The sequence below is a fragment of the Chiloscyllium punctatum genome, chromosome 38 (assembly GCF_047496795.1).
Source record: "Chiloscyllium punctatum isolate Juve2018m chromosome 38, sChiPun1.3, whole genome shotgun sequence".
In the NCBI taxonomy this organism is placed as follows: Eukaryota; Metazoa; Chordata; class Chondrichthyes; order Orectolobiformes; family Hemiscylliidae; genus Chiloscyllium; species Chiloscyllium punctatum.
In genome coordinates, this window is record NC_092776.1 from 7,902,040 (window position 1) to 7,922,553 (window position 20,514).

At 45.0% G+C, this 20,514-nt stretch overlaps 1 protein-coding gene across 2 annotated transcripts in view; it reads left to right on the forward strand.

Moving 5' to 3' along the window:
- The window catches only part of as3mt (arsenite methyltransferase), a 57,726-nt gene extending 39,564 nt beyond the window's left edge, over nt 1-18,162 (forward strand). For both annotated transcript variants that reach the window (XM_072557107.1, XM_072557108.1), the window contains 3 exons: nt 1,203-1,345; nt 3,469-3,603; nt 17,482-18,162. In XM_072557107.1, coding sequence (XP_072413208.1) covers nt 1,203-1,345; nt 3,469-3,603; nt 17,482-17,583 — 380 coding nt within the window. In that variant the 3' untranslated portion in view covers nt 17,584-18,162. The remainder of the gene's footprint in view (nt 1-1,202; nt 1,346-3,468; nt 3,604-17,481) is intronic.
- Nucleotides 18,163-20,514: the final 2,352 nt, after the last annotated feature.

Here is a 20,514-nt window from a genome sequence, read left to right on the forward strand (position 1 = left end):
GCCCGGCCTCAGATGCTTCTCCTCCCTTTTTAGGCATTTCTGGACAGCTGAAAATACAGGTAAGTCAATTTTTAAATGTTTCTTGGGGCTTCACAATCTTTCCAACGCCCCAAGAAATCCTGATGACCTGGGTTGGGCGGGTTAAAGGACCGTCCTGCTTCTGCTGCGATGCGAAGCTCTGCAGTGTGATCGTCTCAGATCGCCGCCATCTTAGATTCCCCCCGGACTCGCATTGTTAACGTTGTTTCTTTGTCCAGGGACGCGAAGTTTCTCCAGCACTTTCTGTTTTTATTCCAAGTCAGGGTAGTGGGTGGCTCGGAGGGGAACTTGCAGTGGGTGGTGTTCCCGTGTATCTGCTGCCCTAGTCCCTCGAGATGGTGGAAGTTGTGGTTTGGAATGTGCTGTTCTGTCCTCCTCACTGGTCACCTAATGGATGGTAATGGTAGACTCAGACATATGAGCAAATGGCAGAGGAGAGAGATACTTCCGTGGGATGTAGGTGTCACTGGCAAAACCAACATTTGTTGCCCACCCCTAATTGCCCTTAAACTGGGTAGCTCATCCCATTCAGTGGGCTGTGAGGAGTCAACCACATTACTGTGGGTTTGAAGTCACATGGAGTCCAGACCACGTAAAAATGGCAGAGTTCCTTCCCTAAAGAAAGTTAGTGAGCCAGATGGGGTTTTACAACAATTGGTGATAAAATTGTTCACTGTCACTAAGACCAGCTTTTTAATTCCAGTTTTATGAATCAAGTTTAAATTCTGCGATCTACTATGTTGGGATTTGAACCTGTGTGAATTGACTGGTTTTCACATGGACACAATGAGCCAATTACCTCTTTCAGTGCTGAATCATTCTCTGATCATATGACAGTCTCATGAGAGTCTGGCTCCTCTCTCTGTCTCTTTCTATCTCACTCTATCTCTGTCTCTCTGTCTCTCTGTCTCTCTCTCTCTCTCTCTCTCTCTCTCTCTCTGTCTCCCCTTCTCTCTGGGAAAGCTGACAAGCCTCCCTGATTACTTTAATGTGTTCTCATCACCTCCTGAACCTGTCAGCTCTTTATTCAACTTCCTCATTCTTCCAATTTAGATTGTAGTAAAGTGGCAGAAATTTTGATTTTAAATTTCCCCCTCTGGCTGAGGTGATTGCTGCAATTTTTTTCTTTAGACCATTTTAAATTTTCCTTTTTCTCCTGTTAGGAGACTTCCAGTTTGTTTCTGCCACATACCGACTGTTCAAAATCCCGGCCAGCTGTCCGAAAGACAAGTGCTGTGTGACTTACAACGGATCAATCAGAGGCTTTAAGGAAAAGCTGAAGTTTGATGTCAACTACACCTTTAATGTAAGTTTCAGGTTTCAAATCCTAGTCCGCTCAAGATTTGCAACTAGAAACTGTTTTGATTATTCAAGAGGGCATGATCACATGTTTATTGGGAAACTAGAGGCCATCGTCCCAGAGGGTCACCAGGCTGCTCTCTCTCTCACACAGAGAGAGAGAGAGAGAGAGAGAGAGAGAGAGAGTAAGCTGATGGTGCTTTCACCTGAGGGCCACCATGCCTCAGGTAAGGGAGGAGAAATTGGGAAGGTAACTCCATCCGGTGTGGGAGTTGAAGCCATGCTGTTGGTGTTATCCTCAAACCAGCTGTTCAGCTAACTGAACTAACCAATCACGAGGGGACTGCACTGAGAATACCATGGCCATTAGACTGGGAACCTGGGGACAGTTGGATTGGAAACACTGGGGCCATTAGACTGGGAACCTGGGGACAGTTGGACTGGGAACACTGGGGGCTGATGGACTGGGAACCCAGAGGTATGTGTTCAAATTGTTCCATGATTGTTAAGGAATTTTAAATTACAAAAGTTAGTAAAATATAGAATTTTCTTTTCAAAGAAACTGCTAGGATCAGTAACAGTGACCGTGAAACTAAAGGGAGGGCAGTTTGTCATCTTTAACCATCAAGCCCTCTCGGTGACGCCAGGCCCATTGTCATGTGATCAGGTCTTCATTCGGAATTGATCCAGTGAGCCGTTCAGTTCAAATCGATCTTCTCAAGGGCTGCTGGACATTGGTAGCAAAACGTGGCCCTGCCCTAGCCCAGGAAACACAGACAAACTGTCGAGGTGTTAAAAATCTCCAAACCGGTAAATTCCAAGGAGGTGCAGTGAACCTGCAGTGTCAAGGCAGTGATCGTTCACAGCTGACTGGTGTCAAGTGTCTCTGCACATGGGAGTTCACACTCCGAAAAACAAACAAGTAGTGAAGTTCACAGCTGACCTTGGAGAAACTCAGTAAAGGGAGCTCCTCACAACAGAGGAATAGCTAAGTGTTGTTTTTGTGTCTAACCCATACTCGCTTTTTTTCTAACTCTAAAATAAGTTAGCTCCTTGAGAGTGGAATCACGGGTCAATAGGATAGTGAAGAAGGTGTTTGGTGCACTTGCCATTATTGGTCAGTGCATTGAGTATAGAAGTCATGTTGTGGCTGTACAGGACATTTTTGGAATACTGCATTCAATTCTGGTCTCCCTGCTATAGGAAGGATGTTATGAAACTTGAAAGAGTTCAGAAAAGATTTACAAGGATGTTGGAGGGTTTGAGCTATAGGGAGAGGCTGAATAGGCTGGGACTGTTTTCCCTGGAGTGTCAGAGGCTGAGGGGGGACCTTTTGGAGGTTTATAAAATCATGAGGGGAATGGACAGGGTAAATAGACAAGGTCTTTTCCCCAGGATAGGGTAGTCCAGAAGTAGACGGCATAGGTTAAAGGTGAGAGAGAAAATAATTAAAAGGGACCTAAGGGGCAACGTTTTCACACAGAAGGTGGTACGTGTGTGGAAAGGTCTGCCAGAGGAAGTGGTGGAGGCTGGTACAATTACAGCATTTAGAAGGCATCTGTAGAGATATACGAATGGGAAGGGTTTAGAAGGAGATGGGCCAAATGCTGGCAAATAGGACTAGATTAAATTAGGATTTCTGATCGGCATGGACGAGTTGGGCTGAAGGTTCTGTTTCCGTGCTGTACATCTCTATGACTCTAAAAGGTGCTTCTCTCTTACAATATATGCAGGGAAACAGGCCATTCAGCCCAGCCACCTGATACTTCCCTCATTCTATCCACTTCATCCTGGCTTGTCAGCATCACCGTTTCCCCCCTGTACTCTCCCTGTGTCCTTTGGAAAGTGGACAGGCAGGAGGCTGGAAGTACCCTTTGGGTTACACCTGAAACATTGACTTCTCCCCCTCCTGGTGCTGCCTGGCTCGCTGTGTTCTTCCAGCCTCCTGCCTGTCTACCTTGGATTCCAGCATCTGCAGCTTTTTTGGCTTCTTTGGTACGTACCCAGCCTGCGTTCCTGTACCGACTTCCTGTGGAAGCGAGATTTTGAGATGGTAGTGCTTGCCTCCTGCCTGCTTTTCCAGCTCCCTCTGAATTAAATTCTGTTTTCTTTTTAAATCCTGTTGCTCAGGAAGGAGAGGCAGTGACGGTGGACGGAGAGATGGCAGCAATTCTCCAGGGATCGCGTTTCGCTCGTGCATTCAGCATTAAGCCGGCTGGAAAAGTGGCTCCATGCTCTGGAGAAGATCCGTCCACTAAATCAAAGGTAAAAGCCGATGAAACTTACAGGGGGGCATTGGGCCTGTGTCCACACTAGAGACTGGCAATGCCTGGGGTTTACTGAGACAGACCATTCAACACGACAAGCCGTTAGAGAAAGTTAGCCTGTTCCAACCCTACTACAGATGGCTCAGTGGTTAGCACTGCACCCTCACAGTGCCAGGGACCCGGGTTCAGTTCCAGCCTCAGGCAACTGCGTGGAGTTTGCACATTCTCCCCATGTCTGCGTGGTTCCCCTCCAGGAGCTCCAGTTTCCTCCCACAATCCAAGGATGTAAAGATTAGGGTGAATTGGCCATGCTAAATTGTTCATAGTGTTCAGGGATGTGCAGGTTAGGTGCATTAATCAAGGGAAATGTAATAGGTTAGGGGAGTGGACTTGTTGGGCCAAATGGCCTGTTTCCATGCTGTAGGAATTCTATTCTATTCCTATTCTATTCTACTTTCTCAACCCTACTTCATCTTTCCCTATTAGCCTATCATTTATCCCTTGTACACTGAAGTAAAGGGTGGGCACAGCATGGGTCGTTGAGTTCAGTTGGCTGATGGCTGGTTTGCAATGTGTATTGATGCCAACAGCTTGGGTTGAATTCTTGTACCAGCTAACGTTAGCTTGCAGGACGCTGCCTTCCCAACCTTGGCCCACTCCCGAGATGCGATGACCCTCAGATTAAACTCTCCTCTAGTCTCTGTCAGGAGAGAGTGGTCCTCATGACGTGGAGGTGCCGGTGTTGGATGGGGTGGACCAAGTCAGAAGTCACATGACGCCAGGTTATGTTCCAACAGGTTTATTTGAAATCACCAGCTTTTGGAGCGCTGCTCTTTTGTCAGGTGCAGTGGTTTGTTAGTGACAAAGGAGCAGCGCTCTGAAAGCTTATGATTTCAAATAAACCTGTTGGACTATAACCTGGTGTCATGTGATTTCTGACATGGTCTTCTTGAACTTGTGAGGACTTTATGTTGCACTTAAACACTACCCTTTAAATGTAGCTACGCTCCTCACCTCAAGTGCTGCATGGCATTTATCAGACAGCAGAGATGTGTCGTGTTGTGGAATGGAGAGGAGAGAGGGGCAGTGCTGGAAGGACACAATACAGACAGACAGACAGACAAACAGGGTAGGAGACAAACAAGAAAGAGTTTTCTCTGAGTCATGGTCCTGACTTGATTTTCCTGCTCCTCGGATGCTGCTTGACCTGCTGTGCTTTTCCAGCACCACACTAATCTTGACTCCAATCTGCAGTCCTCACTTTCGTCTTGGAAATATTATTGCCGTTCCTTCAGTGTCACTGGGTCAGAATCCTGGAATTCCCTTCCTCTGGGCATGATAGCACATGGACTGCAGCAGTTTCAGGATGCCAATACCAATTGCTGTGCACAGTTACTTATCCACCTCGGAAACACTTTATTGTGATCCTAATGACTGGGTTTAATCTCCGGGGTGATTAAGGAAGAGTTATGAATACAAGTGACGATCCTCATATTCTGTGAGCAATACATTTTTAAAAAAGAAGTTTGGGAATTTTTTTTTAAAGCTTGGCAGTCTTCCAGCCTGGCATGGCCTCAGCGTGTACTTCTGGTCCAGAGGTGGTGATACCAGGTTGACCTCCTGGCATAGTGACCCCCGAGGTGGAGCCTGGCACCGTCTGGATTAAGGCCCAATGTGGACTGGAAGCTTGGTGTCCACATGAACTGGGTCGGAAGACAGTATCTCTGTCCTTTTTGGTCTCCGTTCTGTATTTCTAAAAGGCGTTTGGATAAATAAATGGGTAGGAAAGGTTTAGAAGGATACGGGCCAAGAGGAGGGAAATGGGGGCTAGCGTAGATAGACATTGTGGTCAGTATGGACCAGCTTGGGCCAAAGGGCCTGTCTCTGTGCTGTAGGACTCTATGCCTCTAACTTATTCCAAAATCTGCAATGCTGGACTTTCTTTCTAACATCTCTATTTTTCCAAGGACTTTGAACTGGAAAAGCTGTACTTAGGGACCTAAGACAGTACTATAAGCAGTTACTTACACACTTTTCACTGCACCCATTTGAGTACATGTGACAATAAAGCTAATTCTAAAAACAGAGGTAGTGGATTCACCAGTCAGATAGCTGAGGTTTTCGCCTGAAACAACACAGCTCAAAACGAACAATCAGATGTCCGGTAAGCATTCGGTGAGTTTGGTTTTGGGCTCTAGAGGGGAGTGCATCAAAGGTTTACCAGATTGATTCCATGGAATCACAGGACTCATGTCAGAAGAGCAACTGGATCAGTTAAGATTATAATAACCAGAGTTCGGGGAGGGTGGAGGTAGAGTGTTGGTCAGTGCAAGAGGGATGTTCCAGGGAATCCAGAACCAGGGATCACAGTTTGTATGAGAAGATTTTATGGATTAAGATGATTACTTCACCCAATGAGTGGGGAGCCTGTGGAGTTCTCTGCCACTGGAAGCAGTTGAGACCAAAACATTGAATGTTTTCAAGAAGGGATTGGAGGTAGTTCTTGGGACTAAAGGGGTCAAAGGGAATGGGGGAGAAAGTGGGGAAAGGGGACTGAGTTAGATAATCAGCAGTGATCCTGGTGAATGATGGAGCAGGCTCGAAGGGCCAAATGGCCTCCTGCTTCTGTTTTCGAAGTTTCTGTGTAAAGCTAGTTGAAAGTTAAACATTTACTGAGGTAATTTGCAATACTTAGTAAAGCCCCCCCAGGATGTAGAAAGGTGGTGAACTAAGGAAAATGGCACAATAAAGTTAGTCTGGGATATGTAAAAAGAATACCAAAACTTCAGGTTTCCAGATCTGTTTAAAAGTGAAAGGGTGCAGAAGCCAAAGGGCTCTGATAGTTGAGATTCCTGGATGTTTACAGAACAATCTTGGTTATCCGAACATCAATTATCCAAACATCAATTATCTGAACAAGATTTCAAGGTCCTGTGAAAACGTTATCCGTTATCCAAACAGTCATCCAAACAAAATACTCCCGATCTGTCTTGTTCAGATAATTGAAGATGTTCTATACTGATGTGAGTGTATTTTGATGCAAACTTTCCTCATTATTGATTACAGGATGCAACACACAATTGGAACAGAACTGTGGAGTGATTGAGGAGAAGGTAGAGGTTCAGTCATGTTTTGACAGGGCCAGGTAATGAACGTGACAGGACTGCATTGGGGTGTATTCACTGTAAGGAAAGGTTGGACAAACTTGGATTGTTTCTGTTAGAGTGTCACAAGCTGAGGGGCGACCTGGTAGAAGTGTATAAAATTATGGGAGGCATCAATAGGGTGGAAAATTGGAGTCTTATTCCCAGGGTGGGAATGTCAAATACAGTGGGGCATAGGTTAAAGGTGATGGGGGAAAGTTGAAAGGTGGTGTGTGAGGAAGGTATTTGCCACAGAAGATAGAGGTAGGTGCCTGGAATGTGCCACCAGGGGAAGTGGGAGAAGCAGAGACCATAACAAGGTTTTAAGAGCCATTTTGACAGACACATGAACAGGCAGCGAATAGAGGGATACAGATCACATACAGGCAGATGGGATTAGTGTAGAATGGCATCATGGTCAGCACAGACACAGGGGGCAGAAGGGCCTGTCCTGTGCTGTTCTACAATCTGTGCAACTCTGCCCATAGCCTGGAAAGCAATTGTGCTGCTTTGACTATCCTGGCAACTACTAGAATAAATTCAGCCCAGTTTGGTAATCACATCTTACACTCAGTCCCCTTGGATCATACTGACATAGAGAATAGCAACCTCGGTTGATATTTAATTTGCATGGTTTAACATCAAAGGTACAGTGGGTAGCGTCCTTGCCTCCAAGCCAGAAGTTCTAGGTGCATGGCCTGTGGAATTTGTGGTGGATGCTGTGACAGTGAATTGCCTTTACTTTAGAAAGCTAACATTTTGAAATAACCCATTTACCAAATATATCTGTAATATTGGCCAAACAAGCTGTGCAGAGTGATGTTTAGTCTCGACTGCGTGTCACAGTGAGGGTTCAGCTGGTGGATAACAGTGTGTTGACAGGACTGTACCAGTACAGTCTCTTCTTGAACATTGTGTTCACTTTGAAGTTGGAAAAGAAAACAGAATTATCTAATACTGTGAGCTAAACTGTGTAGACAACACTGTAACGTTGGAAATACAAACAGTGGGTACTGCTGAAAGTAGCTATGGACAGTGAAAGAGAGGCCATACTGGAATTGAAACTTATTTTCTGTTTTTCTATGTACCTACAGCTTTGATTTCGCATTAAGTCCTTAACATTCTGAATTAGTATTTAGTCCCATTAGCAAATTGACAAATTTGCAAATTCTTATGTCCTGGTGGTTTTTAAAAAGAAGTGTGTCAGTGGGTAATGTGCAATTGGCACTATTCAGAAATGGGTGAAAGTGAGGACTGCAGATGCTGGAGGTTAGAGTCGAGAGTGTGGTGCTGGAAAAGCACAGCAGCTCAGGCAGCATCCGAGGAGCAGGGGAATCGACGCTTTGGGCAAAAGATTCCTGATGAAGGGCTTTTGCCTAAGACATCGTTTCTCGCGCTCAGGATGCTGCCTGACCTGCTGTGCTTTTCCAGCACCACACTCGCGACACTATTCAGAAATGGCCCTCAGAATTTGCAGGGTGGCCATGTGTTTTAGTGGTTTTATTGTTGTACTTTAACGTGGTGGACAACACACCCCAATGCCGTTTTTAGATTGTGGTTTGACAGAGAGACTTCACAAATCTGGTTTTCACTGCTGAGAGTTTTCTGACTGGGAGTGTGAAACAGCAGCTCACTGAAACATTTTGTGTGTGTGTGTGTGTGAAAGAGAGAGAGAGATGGTGATAGTTTAAGTGGAGGGTCAAGAACCAGGGTGCTGAATTTCTCAGGACCAGCAGCTTGGGTGACTGTAGTATTGCGATCACATCAGCGGGCTGATCATTTAGGGGCCCAGACTAAAACTCACCATGGGAGCTGGTGAATTGATTTGATTTGGGCAGCATGGTGGCTCAGTGGTTAGCACTGCTGCCTCACAGCGCCAGGGACCCAGGTTCGATTCCAGCCTCGGGCGACTGTCTGTGTGGAGTTTGCACACACTCCCTGTATCTGCGCGGGTTTCCTCCAGGTACTCCAGTTTCCTCCCACAGTCCAAAGATGTGCAGATTAGTTGGATTGGCGATGCTAAATTATCCATAGTATCCACAGATGTGTAGGTTAGGTGGGTTAGCCATGGGAAATGCAGAGTTACAGGGTAGGGGGTGAATATGGGTGGGATGCTCTTTGGAGAGTTGGTATGGACTTGTTGAGCCAAATGGCCGGTTTCCGCACTAGTAGGAATTCTATGATTTATTATTGTCATGTGTCTAGGTGGGTACGGTGAAACGTTCTGTTTTGCAGGCCGTACATGCCGATCATAGTATGCAAATGTCATAGAACTGGGCAAGGAATACAATGTTACGGCTGCAGCAAAGGTGCAGAAAGTGCAAGATCAGCATTAGGTTTGAAATTTGCGAGGTTCATTCAGCAGTCTAATAACAGCGGGGAAGAAGCTGTTCTTAAACCTGTTGGTGGGTGTGTTTAAACTTCTGCATCTTTTGCCTGATGAAAGAGATCGAAAAAGATTCTAACTGGGGTGGGAGAGGTCTTTGCTGTTGGCTGCCTTTCTGAGTCAGTGAGAAGTGTAGGTCTGTCTGAATTCTGATAAGATGTCAGCCATGCAGAGGCTAGTCTCCGTAATCCAAATGCAACTCAAAGATGAGCAGGTTAGGGTGAATTGGCTAGGCTAAATTGCCCAGATTGTTCAGGGGTGTGGACGGGTTGGATCGAAGGGTCTGTTTCTATGCTGTACATCTCTATGACTCTATTAGTCAGGGGTAAATGTACAATAATAGGGTCGGGAGATGGGACTGGGTGGGTTACTCTGCGGAGGCTCGGTGTGGACTTGTTGGGCCCAATGGTCTATTTCCACACTGTCGGGATTCTATGATTCTAATGTGACCACTCTTGGAAAACAAAACTCTGCTGTTTTCAGTCAGCCTGGCCCTACATCTGACTCCAGAATCACGACAACGTAGTTGACCCATAACTTCCATGTAGCAGGCAACATGTAGCAGGGCTCTCTCAGTAATGCCCACATCCTATGAAAGAAACGTTATTGTGTACCGTGCCCTCCACACCAACCAAACTGTTGCATTTTTGCCTGCCTCAGCTTTTCCTGAGGAAATTAGGGATTTGATACAATCGAGTCCTTCAGAGCTCTGTTCTGGGTGTGGGACAGCTGTCAGAATGACATGTTTCCTTATTTTGAAAGAGAATATTTACAGCATCAGACTCAAATCACCTGTTTTTGTTTCCAGATTTTTCAAATCTGAATTCCAGCTCTCAATGTAGTTGTGGTATGGTTTAATAAAGGTTCTGAGGTCACTCGTTCTGGGCCTCTGGATTACTCGTCTGTGACATTCTTATCAGACACTTGATAAACCCACTCCCATGTTGTTTAGTTTAATATTTGCTTTGTCACTTATGTAACTAATCCAGTGTTATATTTGAAAAGAACTCTCTAAATTAACAAGTTTTGTTTGTTGCAGATTTTCTTGCCCCTTTTTCTGGAACTAATAATTAACTTTGAGATTACAAACGCCAGTCTTTTGCAGTTGTTTCATGCAAGGTCAAGTTAAGTTCGAAAACAATGTACTAATTGAGCGAGATTGAGGTAAGCATGTGCACACAATTGATAAACTTGTAAGGCATCAGGGCATTTTTAGGACAAAATGTTCCCATCAAACTTTCATATTTTCCCAATGGAATGTCGCTTCTCACTCTTTAACATTGTGCGGAACTGAACAGACCTATTGATGTGTTGGATCTTATCTTTGGCTTCAAGTGGCATTACGGCTAACTCTGTGCTCTTGACCCTTTGAATCTGTAATGAATCTCACTTAGCAGTTGATTGATGTAGCAGATGGTTTTACAATGTCAAGTGGACAAGATTGGATGCTGGGAGAGAAATAAGATTTTTTTCACCAGAATTGGAGGGGGTTGGAATCTGAGGTCCTGCAAGCCATTCGCATAGGGAATGCTGACTTAATCTTTCTGATAAACTATCTAGTAAAGAGGTTGTGCTTGACCTTAGACTCTGTGATGAATCCCATCTGACTGATGTACCTGGATGACACTGTTATATGGTTTTCATAGGCTTACCTATGGGCGGCACGGTGGCACAGTGGTTAACACTGTTGCCTCACAGCGCCAGAGACACGGGTTCAATTCCCGCCTCAGGCGACTGACTGTGTGGAGTTTGCACGTTCTCCCCGTGTCTGCGTGGGTTTCCTCCGGGTGCTCCGGTTTCCTCCCACAGTCCAAAGATGTGCAGGTCAGGTGAATTGGCCATGCTAAATTGCCCGAGCTTTAGGTAAGGGGTAAATGTAGGGGAATGGGTGGGTTGCGCTTCGGCGGGGCTGTGTGGACTTGTTGAGCCGAAGGGCCTGTTTCCACACTGTAAGTAATCTAATCTAATCTAAAGAAGGAGACATTTGCTTTAGAGGGAGCATGGGAAAGGTTCACTAGACTGATTCCTAGGACAAGGGGTTTGTTCTTCAGGACAATGACTACTGTGTTCTCTAAGGTTTAGAGAAATAAGAGTGGATTTAATTGAAACCCTTATAACTCTCACGGACCTCAAGTGAGTAAATACTTGTTTCCCTTGGCTGGGGAACCTCAAACTTGGAATTTCAGGTCTTAGAATAGGACAGCTCATTAGGATTGAAATGAATTGGAACTTTTTGTAATCACATGAAGTGTCGGGGCTATGCAGTGAACATCATGTTCCAATAAATAATAACAAGGGCCTTGTGCCTCTCAGTGACTATTTGTTAGCCTGAGTACGGCTCATCAGAGACCACCCAAAAAGCTGCCTATTTAAATCTCGAGGACGTTATCAGTTCTCTGCTCTCTCAACCTTGTCAGATATTTGTGATGAGATGAAAGAGTTCTGTGACTGCAAGAATTCAGCTTTTCCTTTGAAAAGTTAACAGATGGTCAGGAAAAAAAGAAGGGAATTAAGACTTTTACAAGCATCAGGGTGTGTCGTAATGTTGGACTGCAGCTGCACAGAGCTCCATTCATTTTGAAGTACAGGTCTTGATTTCTTTTTGTGTTCAAACCCTTGAGCCCAGAACCCTGGGATTGAGAGAGGAGAGTGTTACTGACTGAGCCACAGGCTGATGAAGCCAAGGAGCCGACTGGGGACTGTTAGAATGGCAGTGCTGTCAAAGTGTGTCTGACTATACTCAGTCTGCCTTCATCTCTGCCTTTTTAAATCAAGAATGCTGCAACCAATTGTAACTTTCAGATGCAACAAGACTGACCAAATACGGGAACTCAGTTTAAGTCAGAAATGATGAGGCTACATTGGAGTTTCAGACAGTTCACCATTAGAACTTAGAATCGCTCAACCAGTGGGTGGTGAATCTGTGTAATTGCTGCAGAGACCAAGTTATAGAGTGTATTTAGACTGAGATAGGTTAGTGAGGGAATCAACATCCTCATGCTATTATCGCTGGACTCTTTATTCCTGATGAAGGGCTTTTTCCCGAAATGTCGATTTCGATGCTGCCTGAACTGCTGTGCTCTTCCAGCACCACTAATCCAGAATCTGGTTTCCGGCATCTGCAGTCATTGTTTTTACCTGATTAACCCAGTGACCAAGGCCTTGTTCTGGGGACTCAGGTTCAAATCCTGCCACAGCAGATGGTGGAATTTGAATTCAATTAAAACATGGAATTGAGAGTCTAATGACCATGAATCCATTGTTGGAAAACCCATCTGGTTCACTAATGTCCTTTAGAGAAGGGAACTGCCATCCTTACCTAGTCTGGCCTACATGTGACTCCAGACCCACAGCAATGTAATTGACTCTTAACTGCCCTCTGGGCAATTAGGGATGGGCAATAAATGTTGGGCCTAGCCAGTGATGGCCTCCTGCTGTGAATGAATTTTTAAAAATTGAAGGTTACTGGGAGAAGGAGGGCAATGGGATTGAGAAACTTATCAGGCATGATTGAATGCTGAAGCAGACACGATGGGCCAAATGGCCTAATTCTTCTCCTAATTCTTTTGGTCCATGTGCTAAGTATGAGTTACTCCTCTTTCGAACTAAAATGGATCAAACACACTTTCTCCTCACTGTCTGGTAATTATCTGTGGTATTTGCAGCAAAGGTTTATTCACAGCGTGTTGTAGGTGATTGTCAGGAAGTTGAGGAAGTCTAGAGGTGGAGGTTTCACACCATTTCCGACATCTCCCACCATTCCCTTCCTCCCACCATTCCCTTCCATACAAGCTAGTGAGGGCAGGAATAGGCGGATAGAGCAGATGAATGCATGGCTGAGGAGCTGGTGTATGGGAGAAGGATTCACATTTTTGGACCATTGGAATCTCTTTTGGGGTAGAAGTGACCTGTACAAGAAGGACGGATTGCATCTAAATTGGAAGAGGACTTAATATACTGGCAGGGAGATTTGCTAGAACTGCTTGGGTGGATTTACACTAGTAAGGTGGGGGGATGGGACCCAGGGAGATAGTGAGGAAAGAGATCGATCTGAGACGGGTACAGCTGAGAACAGAAGGGAGTCAAACAGTCAGGGCAGGCAGGGACAAGGTAGGACTAATTAATTAAACTGCATTTATTTCAATGCAAGGGGCCTAACAGGGAAGGCAGATGAACTCAGGGCATGGTTAGGGACATGGAACTGGGATATCATAGCAATTACAGAAACATGGCTCAGGGATGGGCAGGACTGGCAGCTTAATGTTCCAGGATACAAATGCTACAGAATGGATAGAAAAGGAGGCAAGAGAGATGGGGGAGTGGCATTTTTGATAAGGATAGCATAGCTGTGCTGAGGGAGGATATTCCTGGAAATACATCAGGGAAGTTATTTAGGTGGAACTAAGAAATAAGAAAGGGATGATCACCTTATTGGGATTGTATTATAGACCCCCCCAATAGTCAGAGGGAAATTGAGAAACAAACTTGTAAGGAGATCTCAGCTATCTGTAAGAATAATAGGGTAATTATGGTAGGGGATTTTAACTTTCCAAACATCGACTGGGACCATAGTGTTAAAGGTTTAGATGGAGAGGAATTTCTTAAGCGTGTACAAGACAATTTTCTGATTCAGTATGTGGATGTACCTACTAGAGAAGGTGTAAAACCTGACCTAGTCTTGGGAAATAAGTCAGGGCAGGTGACTGAGGTGTCAGTGGGGGAGCACTTTGGGGTCAGCGACCATAATTCAATCATTTTAAAATGGTGATGGAAAAGGACAGACCAGGTTTAAAAGTTGAAGCTCTAAATTGGAGAAAGGCCAATTTTAACGGAATTAGGCAAGACCTTTCGAAAGCTGATTGGAGGCAAATGTTCTAAGGTAAAGGGACAGCTGGAAAATGGGAAGCCTTCAGAAATGAGATAACAAGAATCCAGAGAAAGTATATTCCTGTCAGGTTGAAAGGAAAGGCTGGTAGGTATAGGGAATGCTAGATGACTAAAGAAATTGAGAGTTTGGTTAAGAAAAAGAAGGAAGCATATGTCAGGTACAGACAGGATAGATCGAGTGAATCCTTAGAAGAGTATAAAGGCAGTAGGAGTATACTGAAGAGGGAAATCAGGAGGGCAAAAAGGGGACATGAGATAGCTTTGGCAAATAGAATTAAGGAGAATCCAAAGGGTTTTTACAAATATATTAAGGACAAAAGGGTAACTAGGGAGAGAATAGGGCCCCTCAAAGATCAGCAAGGCAGCCTTTGTGTGAAGCCACAGAAAATGGCAAGAGATTTGGCGCCGTTACAGCATAAAAATTTGCAAAGTTGCATTAGAATTATTTTCCCTCACACATGACTCATTAGGAATGTGCAGAAAGGTACATTTTATTTGTAATATTGTGATAAAAGTTTAGTAAACTTTTCTTTCGTCGGTATTTCCGTTTGTAATTTCTGCCTGTTACAAGTAGCAACTTGGCTCAGTTTAGCCTTGTACTCAATCCTGGGTTAAATCCCCACAACAGCATGTGTTTCTGTGAAGCTTTTAACATAGTAACATGTGCTAAAGTTGTTCAGAAGACAAATGTCAAGCAAAGTCTGACCCCGTGCCAGCTACGTGAGGAGACAATATACCCTATCTAAAAGCTTGGTCTGAAACATTGTCTCAGAGGAGCATCTTAAAGGTGATGGGAGAAGGGGCAAGGTTTAGGGAGGGAATTTCTGAGTTGATAGCTATTAATGACAGAGAGGTCGAATTCGGATATGATTCGGAGGCCAATATTTAGCAGTTGGACATTCCCGAGTTAGGGAGGAGCAAGGTAATGGAGGAATCTTATAAAAACAAATGAGAATCTTCAAAACCAAAGTTTTCAAATTTTAAGTTTAAAAAATTCACCTAAGAATCTGGGGCATCGCGAGGTCTGTTGACATTTATTGTTCTCGAGAGGGTGGGGGTGAGTTGCTGTCTTGAACCGCTGCAGTCCAGTGACCCACAATGCCCTGTGGGAGGGCATTCCAGGATTCTGACCCAGTGACACTGAAGGAATGGTGATGTATTTCCACCCTGATGTCAGGGTGGTGAGTGGAACTTGAAGATGGTGGTGTTCCCATGTATCTGTTGCCCATGGCCTTCTTGGTGGAAGTGATCGTGGTTTGGAAGGTGAAGAAATGGAACAAAGGAACTTCTTAAATTTGTTCATGGTACATGTGCATCGCTGGTTGGGCCAGCATTTATTGTCTGTCTCTAGTTGCCCCTTCAGAAGGTGGGGGTGAGCTGCCTTCTTGAACTACCACACTCCACCTGCTGTGGGTTGACCCACAATGCCCTTAGGGAGGGAATTCCAGGTTTTTGATCCAGCGACACTGAAGGAACAACAAAATATTTCCAAGTCAGGATGGTGAGTGGCTTGGAGGGGCACTTGTAGGGTTTGGTGTTCCCAAATATCTGCTGCCCTGGTCCTTCTCTGTGGAAGTGACCATGAGATGTTGCTTTATCAGGAGTTGGTGCAGGTCGGTGAGCACAAGGCTGATGGGCAAATGGAACTTGGCGTGAGTTGGGACACAGCAGAGTTTTAAGAAGTGGAGGCTGTTCAGGGCATGTGTTTGGGTGATCTTGAGTTAGGCTGAAGGAATTCTGGGTGCTGTCTTGTTGGAGCTGTTCCTGTTCAAATTAGAGACCAGTTTGTTCATTCAGATGGAGAAAGAGATCCTGCAGCGGCTTTTCATTAAGATATACCCTGGGATCTTCCAGATCTGCCCGAGTCACTCCTAAGCTGGGCACTGGCATATAATCAGCCCACAGTCACTAATGCATGTGTTTAAAAAAAACAAAGCTTGAGAGAAACATAATTGGACGATAAAAAACATAATTGAGTGGATCTGAAATGTTTTGTGACATCTTTTGAGAAGTGGCTATATAAATTCATGTTTTTGCTCCTGTGTCATAAAGCAAGAGAGGTTTGCATTTATATAGCACTTTTCACCACCACCGGCCATGGGAAAGTGCTTTACAGCGCGTTTTTGAATGCGGTTGCATTGGAGCACATCAAGCTCCATCAGAAAAGTGATCATGATCAGGTAATCTGTTTCCTTGTGATGTTTTTGGAGGGATAAATTGTGACAGGAGATCGTGGATCACTTGCCCAACATCTCCTCTTCATGGCCAACACATGCATGGGGTTCAACTCAAAGCAAAATCCTGCAGATGCCAGAACAACGACAGAGAATGCTCAGCAGATCTAGCAGCACCTGTGAAGAGAGAAACAGAGTTAACGTATATGAGTAAGAAATGTTTGGAAAGATATGGGCCAAGCGCTGGCAGATGGGACTAGTTTAGTTTGGGATTATGGTTGGCATGGACTGGTTGGACCGAAGGGTCTGTTTCCGTGCTTTATGACTGTATAATTATTCGAGTCTTGTATCACCTCTTCAGAAGATGGGGTTTACAATTCTGAGCTGAAAGGTGGCACCGATAACAATGCAGCTGTCCCTCAGTCCTGCCTGGGACTGTCAGTATTGACTATTTTACTCAAAGTCTGGAGCCAATGGCTCAGTAAGGACACTGCTACCAACTTGAGCCATGGCTGACATTGGTGGCTGTCTTGGGTATCCCAGGGAGCCCCAGTGGTCCTGTGGGGGACAAGTCTAATCCACAGAATGATTGGTGGAAGTGCTGTCTTGTTAATGGGATGGAGTTTAAAAGCAGGGAGGTTATGTTGTAGCTGTACATGGTACTGGTGAGACCACACCTGGAGAACTGCGTGCAGTTTTGGTCTGCTTACTTGAGAAAGGATGGTACTGGAGGGGTTGCAGAGGAGGTTCACTAGGTTGATTCCAGGGTTGAGGGGGTTGGTTTATGAGGAGAGACTGAGTAGATTGGGATTACATTCACTGGAATTCAGAATAATAAGGGTGGATTTTATAGAAACATATGACATTATGAAGGGAATAGCTAAGATAGAAGTAGAGAGGATGTTTCCACTGGCAGGTGAAACTAGGACAAGAGGGCATAGCCTCAAAATTAGAGAGAACAGATTTGGGGCTGAATTGAAAAGAAACTTCTTCACCCAAAGGGTTATGAATCGATGGAACTCCCTGCCCAGTGAAGTAGTTGATATTACTTTAGTAAACATTTTAAAAGCTAAGATAGATAATTTTTTGAACCGTAAAGGAATTAAGGGATTTGGTAAGAGGGCAGGTAAGTGGAGCTGAATCCATGAAAAGATCAGCCATGTTCTTATTGAATGGGGGATTGGGCTCGAAGGGCCAGACGGCCTACTCCTGCTCCTAGTCCCTATGTTCTTTTTGTTCTTACTGAGGTTTTAACGTTTTGGTTTTGTTAATTCCCATTTCTTTAGGACAACGCTGTTGACCCATTCAAGCTGACGGAGCAGCCAGTGGCTGAAGGGACTGCAGGCCTTGCCAAAAGTTGCTGTGTACAGCGCCAGGAATGCTGCTGAAGTTGCTCCGTTGGTGAGAGATTAACCTCTGCTTACTCCGCTAACCAGGGAGCTCAACGTGAAGAGGTTGATTTAATAGTGAAAGTGAGCTGGAGATTCTCTCTGAGCTTTGCAGACACAAATGTTAAATGTTTCTGTGGCCAGGCCAAGCTAACACCCTGACACGGTCCGAGAGACAGAAAGTTCTGGAAACAGTCTGTTGATCTGGCAGCATCTGGAGAAAGGAACAAAGTTACCGCTTCAAATCACAACGAGTCAGATTTGTGATTGTCCCTCGGTGTTTGAGCCTCGAGACGCTGACTCTGTTTTTCTCTCCGTACAGATGTTGAGTTTCTCCAGCACTTCCTGATTTTGTCCCAGATCTCCAACATCTGCAGTATTTCAGGGTTTGTGTTTGAGGGCAACTAACAGCTGACACCAAGCCTGACAATTTTGTGTGTTTTTTTTGTGTCCCAACACTGAGAGCTGGGGCAATCCAAACCCACAGTGTGCTCTCCACTTGAGATGCTGGCTGCGAATTCAGGCCACAATCTGTCGCAAATGCTTCTTCATTGCAATAAACGAAACCTTACAGTGTAACCAGTAATGTCTGAGTCCTTCACTGTGTAACCATATCGCCATGTTCACTGTACTGCAGGCTGCAAGTCACCTCCAAGGCTGCTGTGATTTACTGATATATTTTGGAAAGTTGCCATGCATGAGCCTTGTTTTATTCCCTCCAGTGGCTCCCATTGCTGGCCTCCCCATTTTCACTCTGGCTCTACCAGTGACTCTCTTGCTTTTGAGTCACTGAGTCACAGGTTCAAGTCCTGTTGCAGGCTCTTGATCCCAGATTGAGGCTGATACTTCATTGTGTTACTGAGGGAGTGCTGCCTTGCTGGACATGTTGTCTTTGAGAGATTTATCCCTCTCAGGGTCCCATTTGTCCCCTGGCTGTTCCCTGTAGCACAGCAAACCTTTTTTTTGTTAATGAATTATTTATCCTCCTTTTCAAAGCTACCACTGAATCAGTTTCTGCCACCGTTTCAGTCACTATGTTCAAGAATGCACTGGTCATTCTGCAAGAGCATGTGTTTGGGCAATGTGAATTTGCTGTAATGCGATTGGTGAATTGAGTTCGCTGTTTCTAACACGCAAATGTTTAAAAGGTGTGTTGGCTGTAATGTGATTACATCACCAACACTTTAAGCACTATTTCTAAAGTGTGCATTTTCTACAATGTGGGATTGTACAAGAATCACGTTATAGAAGACCTGACTGTACTGGCTAAAATGTTCTCCTCATCATCTCCCTGGTGGTTTTGCTAAATGTCTTCAATCTTTGTCTCCTAGTTACCAGGGGAACGTTTTCCTTGCCAACTACCTCAGTATCTCTCCAGTTCGAACACCCTTATGCGATCTCGCAGTGACCTTCTGTGCTTAGAGGCAGTTATCCCGACCTCTCTAACCTTCCATACAACAGCATTCCCTCATTTCAGCTGTCCTTTTTAATAAACCACCCCCTCATCCTGTCATAATATTCCAGCTGAGGCCTGACCAATGGGTTAGCATTGGCACCAGTTTTCCTGCAGTAACTGGTCAAGTTGCAGTTAGGGGGTCTTTTCTTGTTCACTTTAGTAACATGGACGTTGCTGGTTGGACCAGTATTTATTGGTCAGTATTTATTGTCCAGGAGAAGTCTGTATTCAACAACTTTCTTGACCATCTACATTCCCAGGTGCAAGTATACCCACTATGCTGTCAGGAAGAGTTCCCAATTTGGTGCAAATGGCCTCCATAGGGTGGCACGGTGGCTCAGTGGTTAGCACTGCTGCCTCACAGCGCCAGGGACCTGGGTTCAATTCCCACCTCGGGTGACTGTCTGTGTGGGGTTTGCACAATCTCCTCGTGTCTGCGTGGGTTTCCTCCCACAATCCAAAGATGTGCTGTTCAGGGTGAATTGGCCAGGCTAAATTGCTCATAGTGTTTGGTGCATTAGCCAGAGGGTGATGGGTCTGGGTGGGTTACTCTTCAGAGGGTCGGTGTGGACTGGCTGGGCCGAAGGGCCTGTTTCCATACTGGAGGGAACCTAATCTAAAAAAAATCCTTATGCACAGTAACAATTCTATCATTTTGACCAAGTGCCAGTGAAGGAGCAGTGATAGTTCTGAGTCAGGACTGGATGAGAGGGGAACGTTTGCAAATGGGTGCCCCCATTCATCTGCTGCCCTTGTCCTTGCAGGTTTGGAAGGTGCTGTTAACAGAGGTTTACTACGCTGCATGTTGTCCCAAACAAAAACTGGAGAAACTCAGCAGGTCCAACAGCACTTGGAGAAAACAGAGTTAATGTTTTGGGGTTTAGTCACCCTTCATCTGAACTTTGACCTGGTTGACTGCTGAATCTGCCTGCCTTTTCTACTTTTACTGACAGCACCTTACTGCTGTACATTTGAACATTGGACAGCCTCTGACCTGGCTGTAGATTTATTGATGGACTCGCCCATTGCAAATCGTATTGATGATGTACAGTGGGGGGATGGCCAAAGCCGTCCAGGTCAGTTCTTTTAAAGCAGTGTCAGTATTTCTGAAACTAATACAAGGAGCTGCTTCCTGAACTCTATATTCCATAAAAACATAAGGCAAAAAGGTAGGCCATTCTGTCATTCAGTATGATTATGGCTGATCCTGGGTCTCATCTCCATATTCCTGCCCATTCCCTCTATCCTGTGATTCCCAGATGGACCAAGTATCTATGTGTTCAAGGCTTTAATAGATTCAACATAGCGAATGGAGGAGATTTGCTATCCTTTGAAGAAATTTCTCCCAAATGTTTGTCCCCTTCTCTGTGGGTCTGTGTTCCCATGTTCTAGAACAGGATAAGGAGGAAGGCCGGGCTATCGTGGTGTATGTGTCATTTCCCACTGCAAGCTCTGCTGTTTTGAGGCCACTGTTG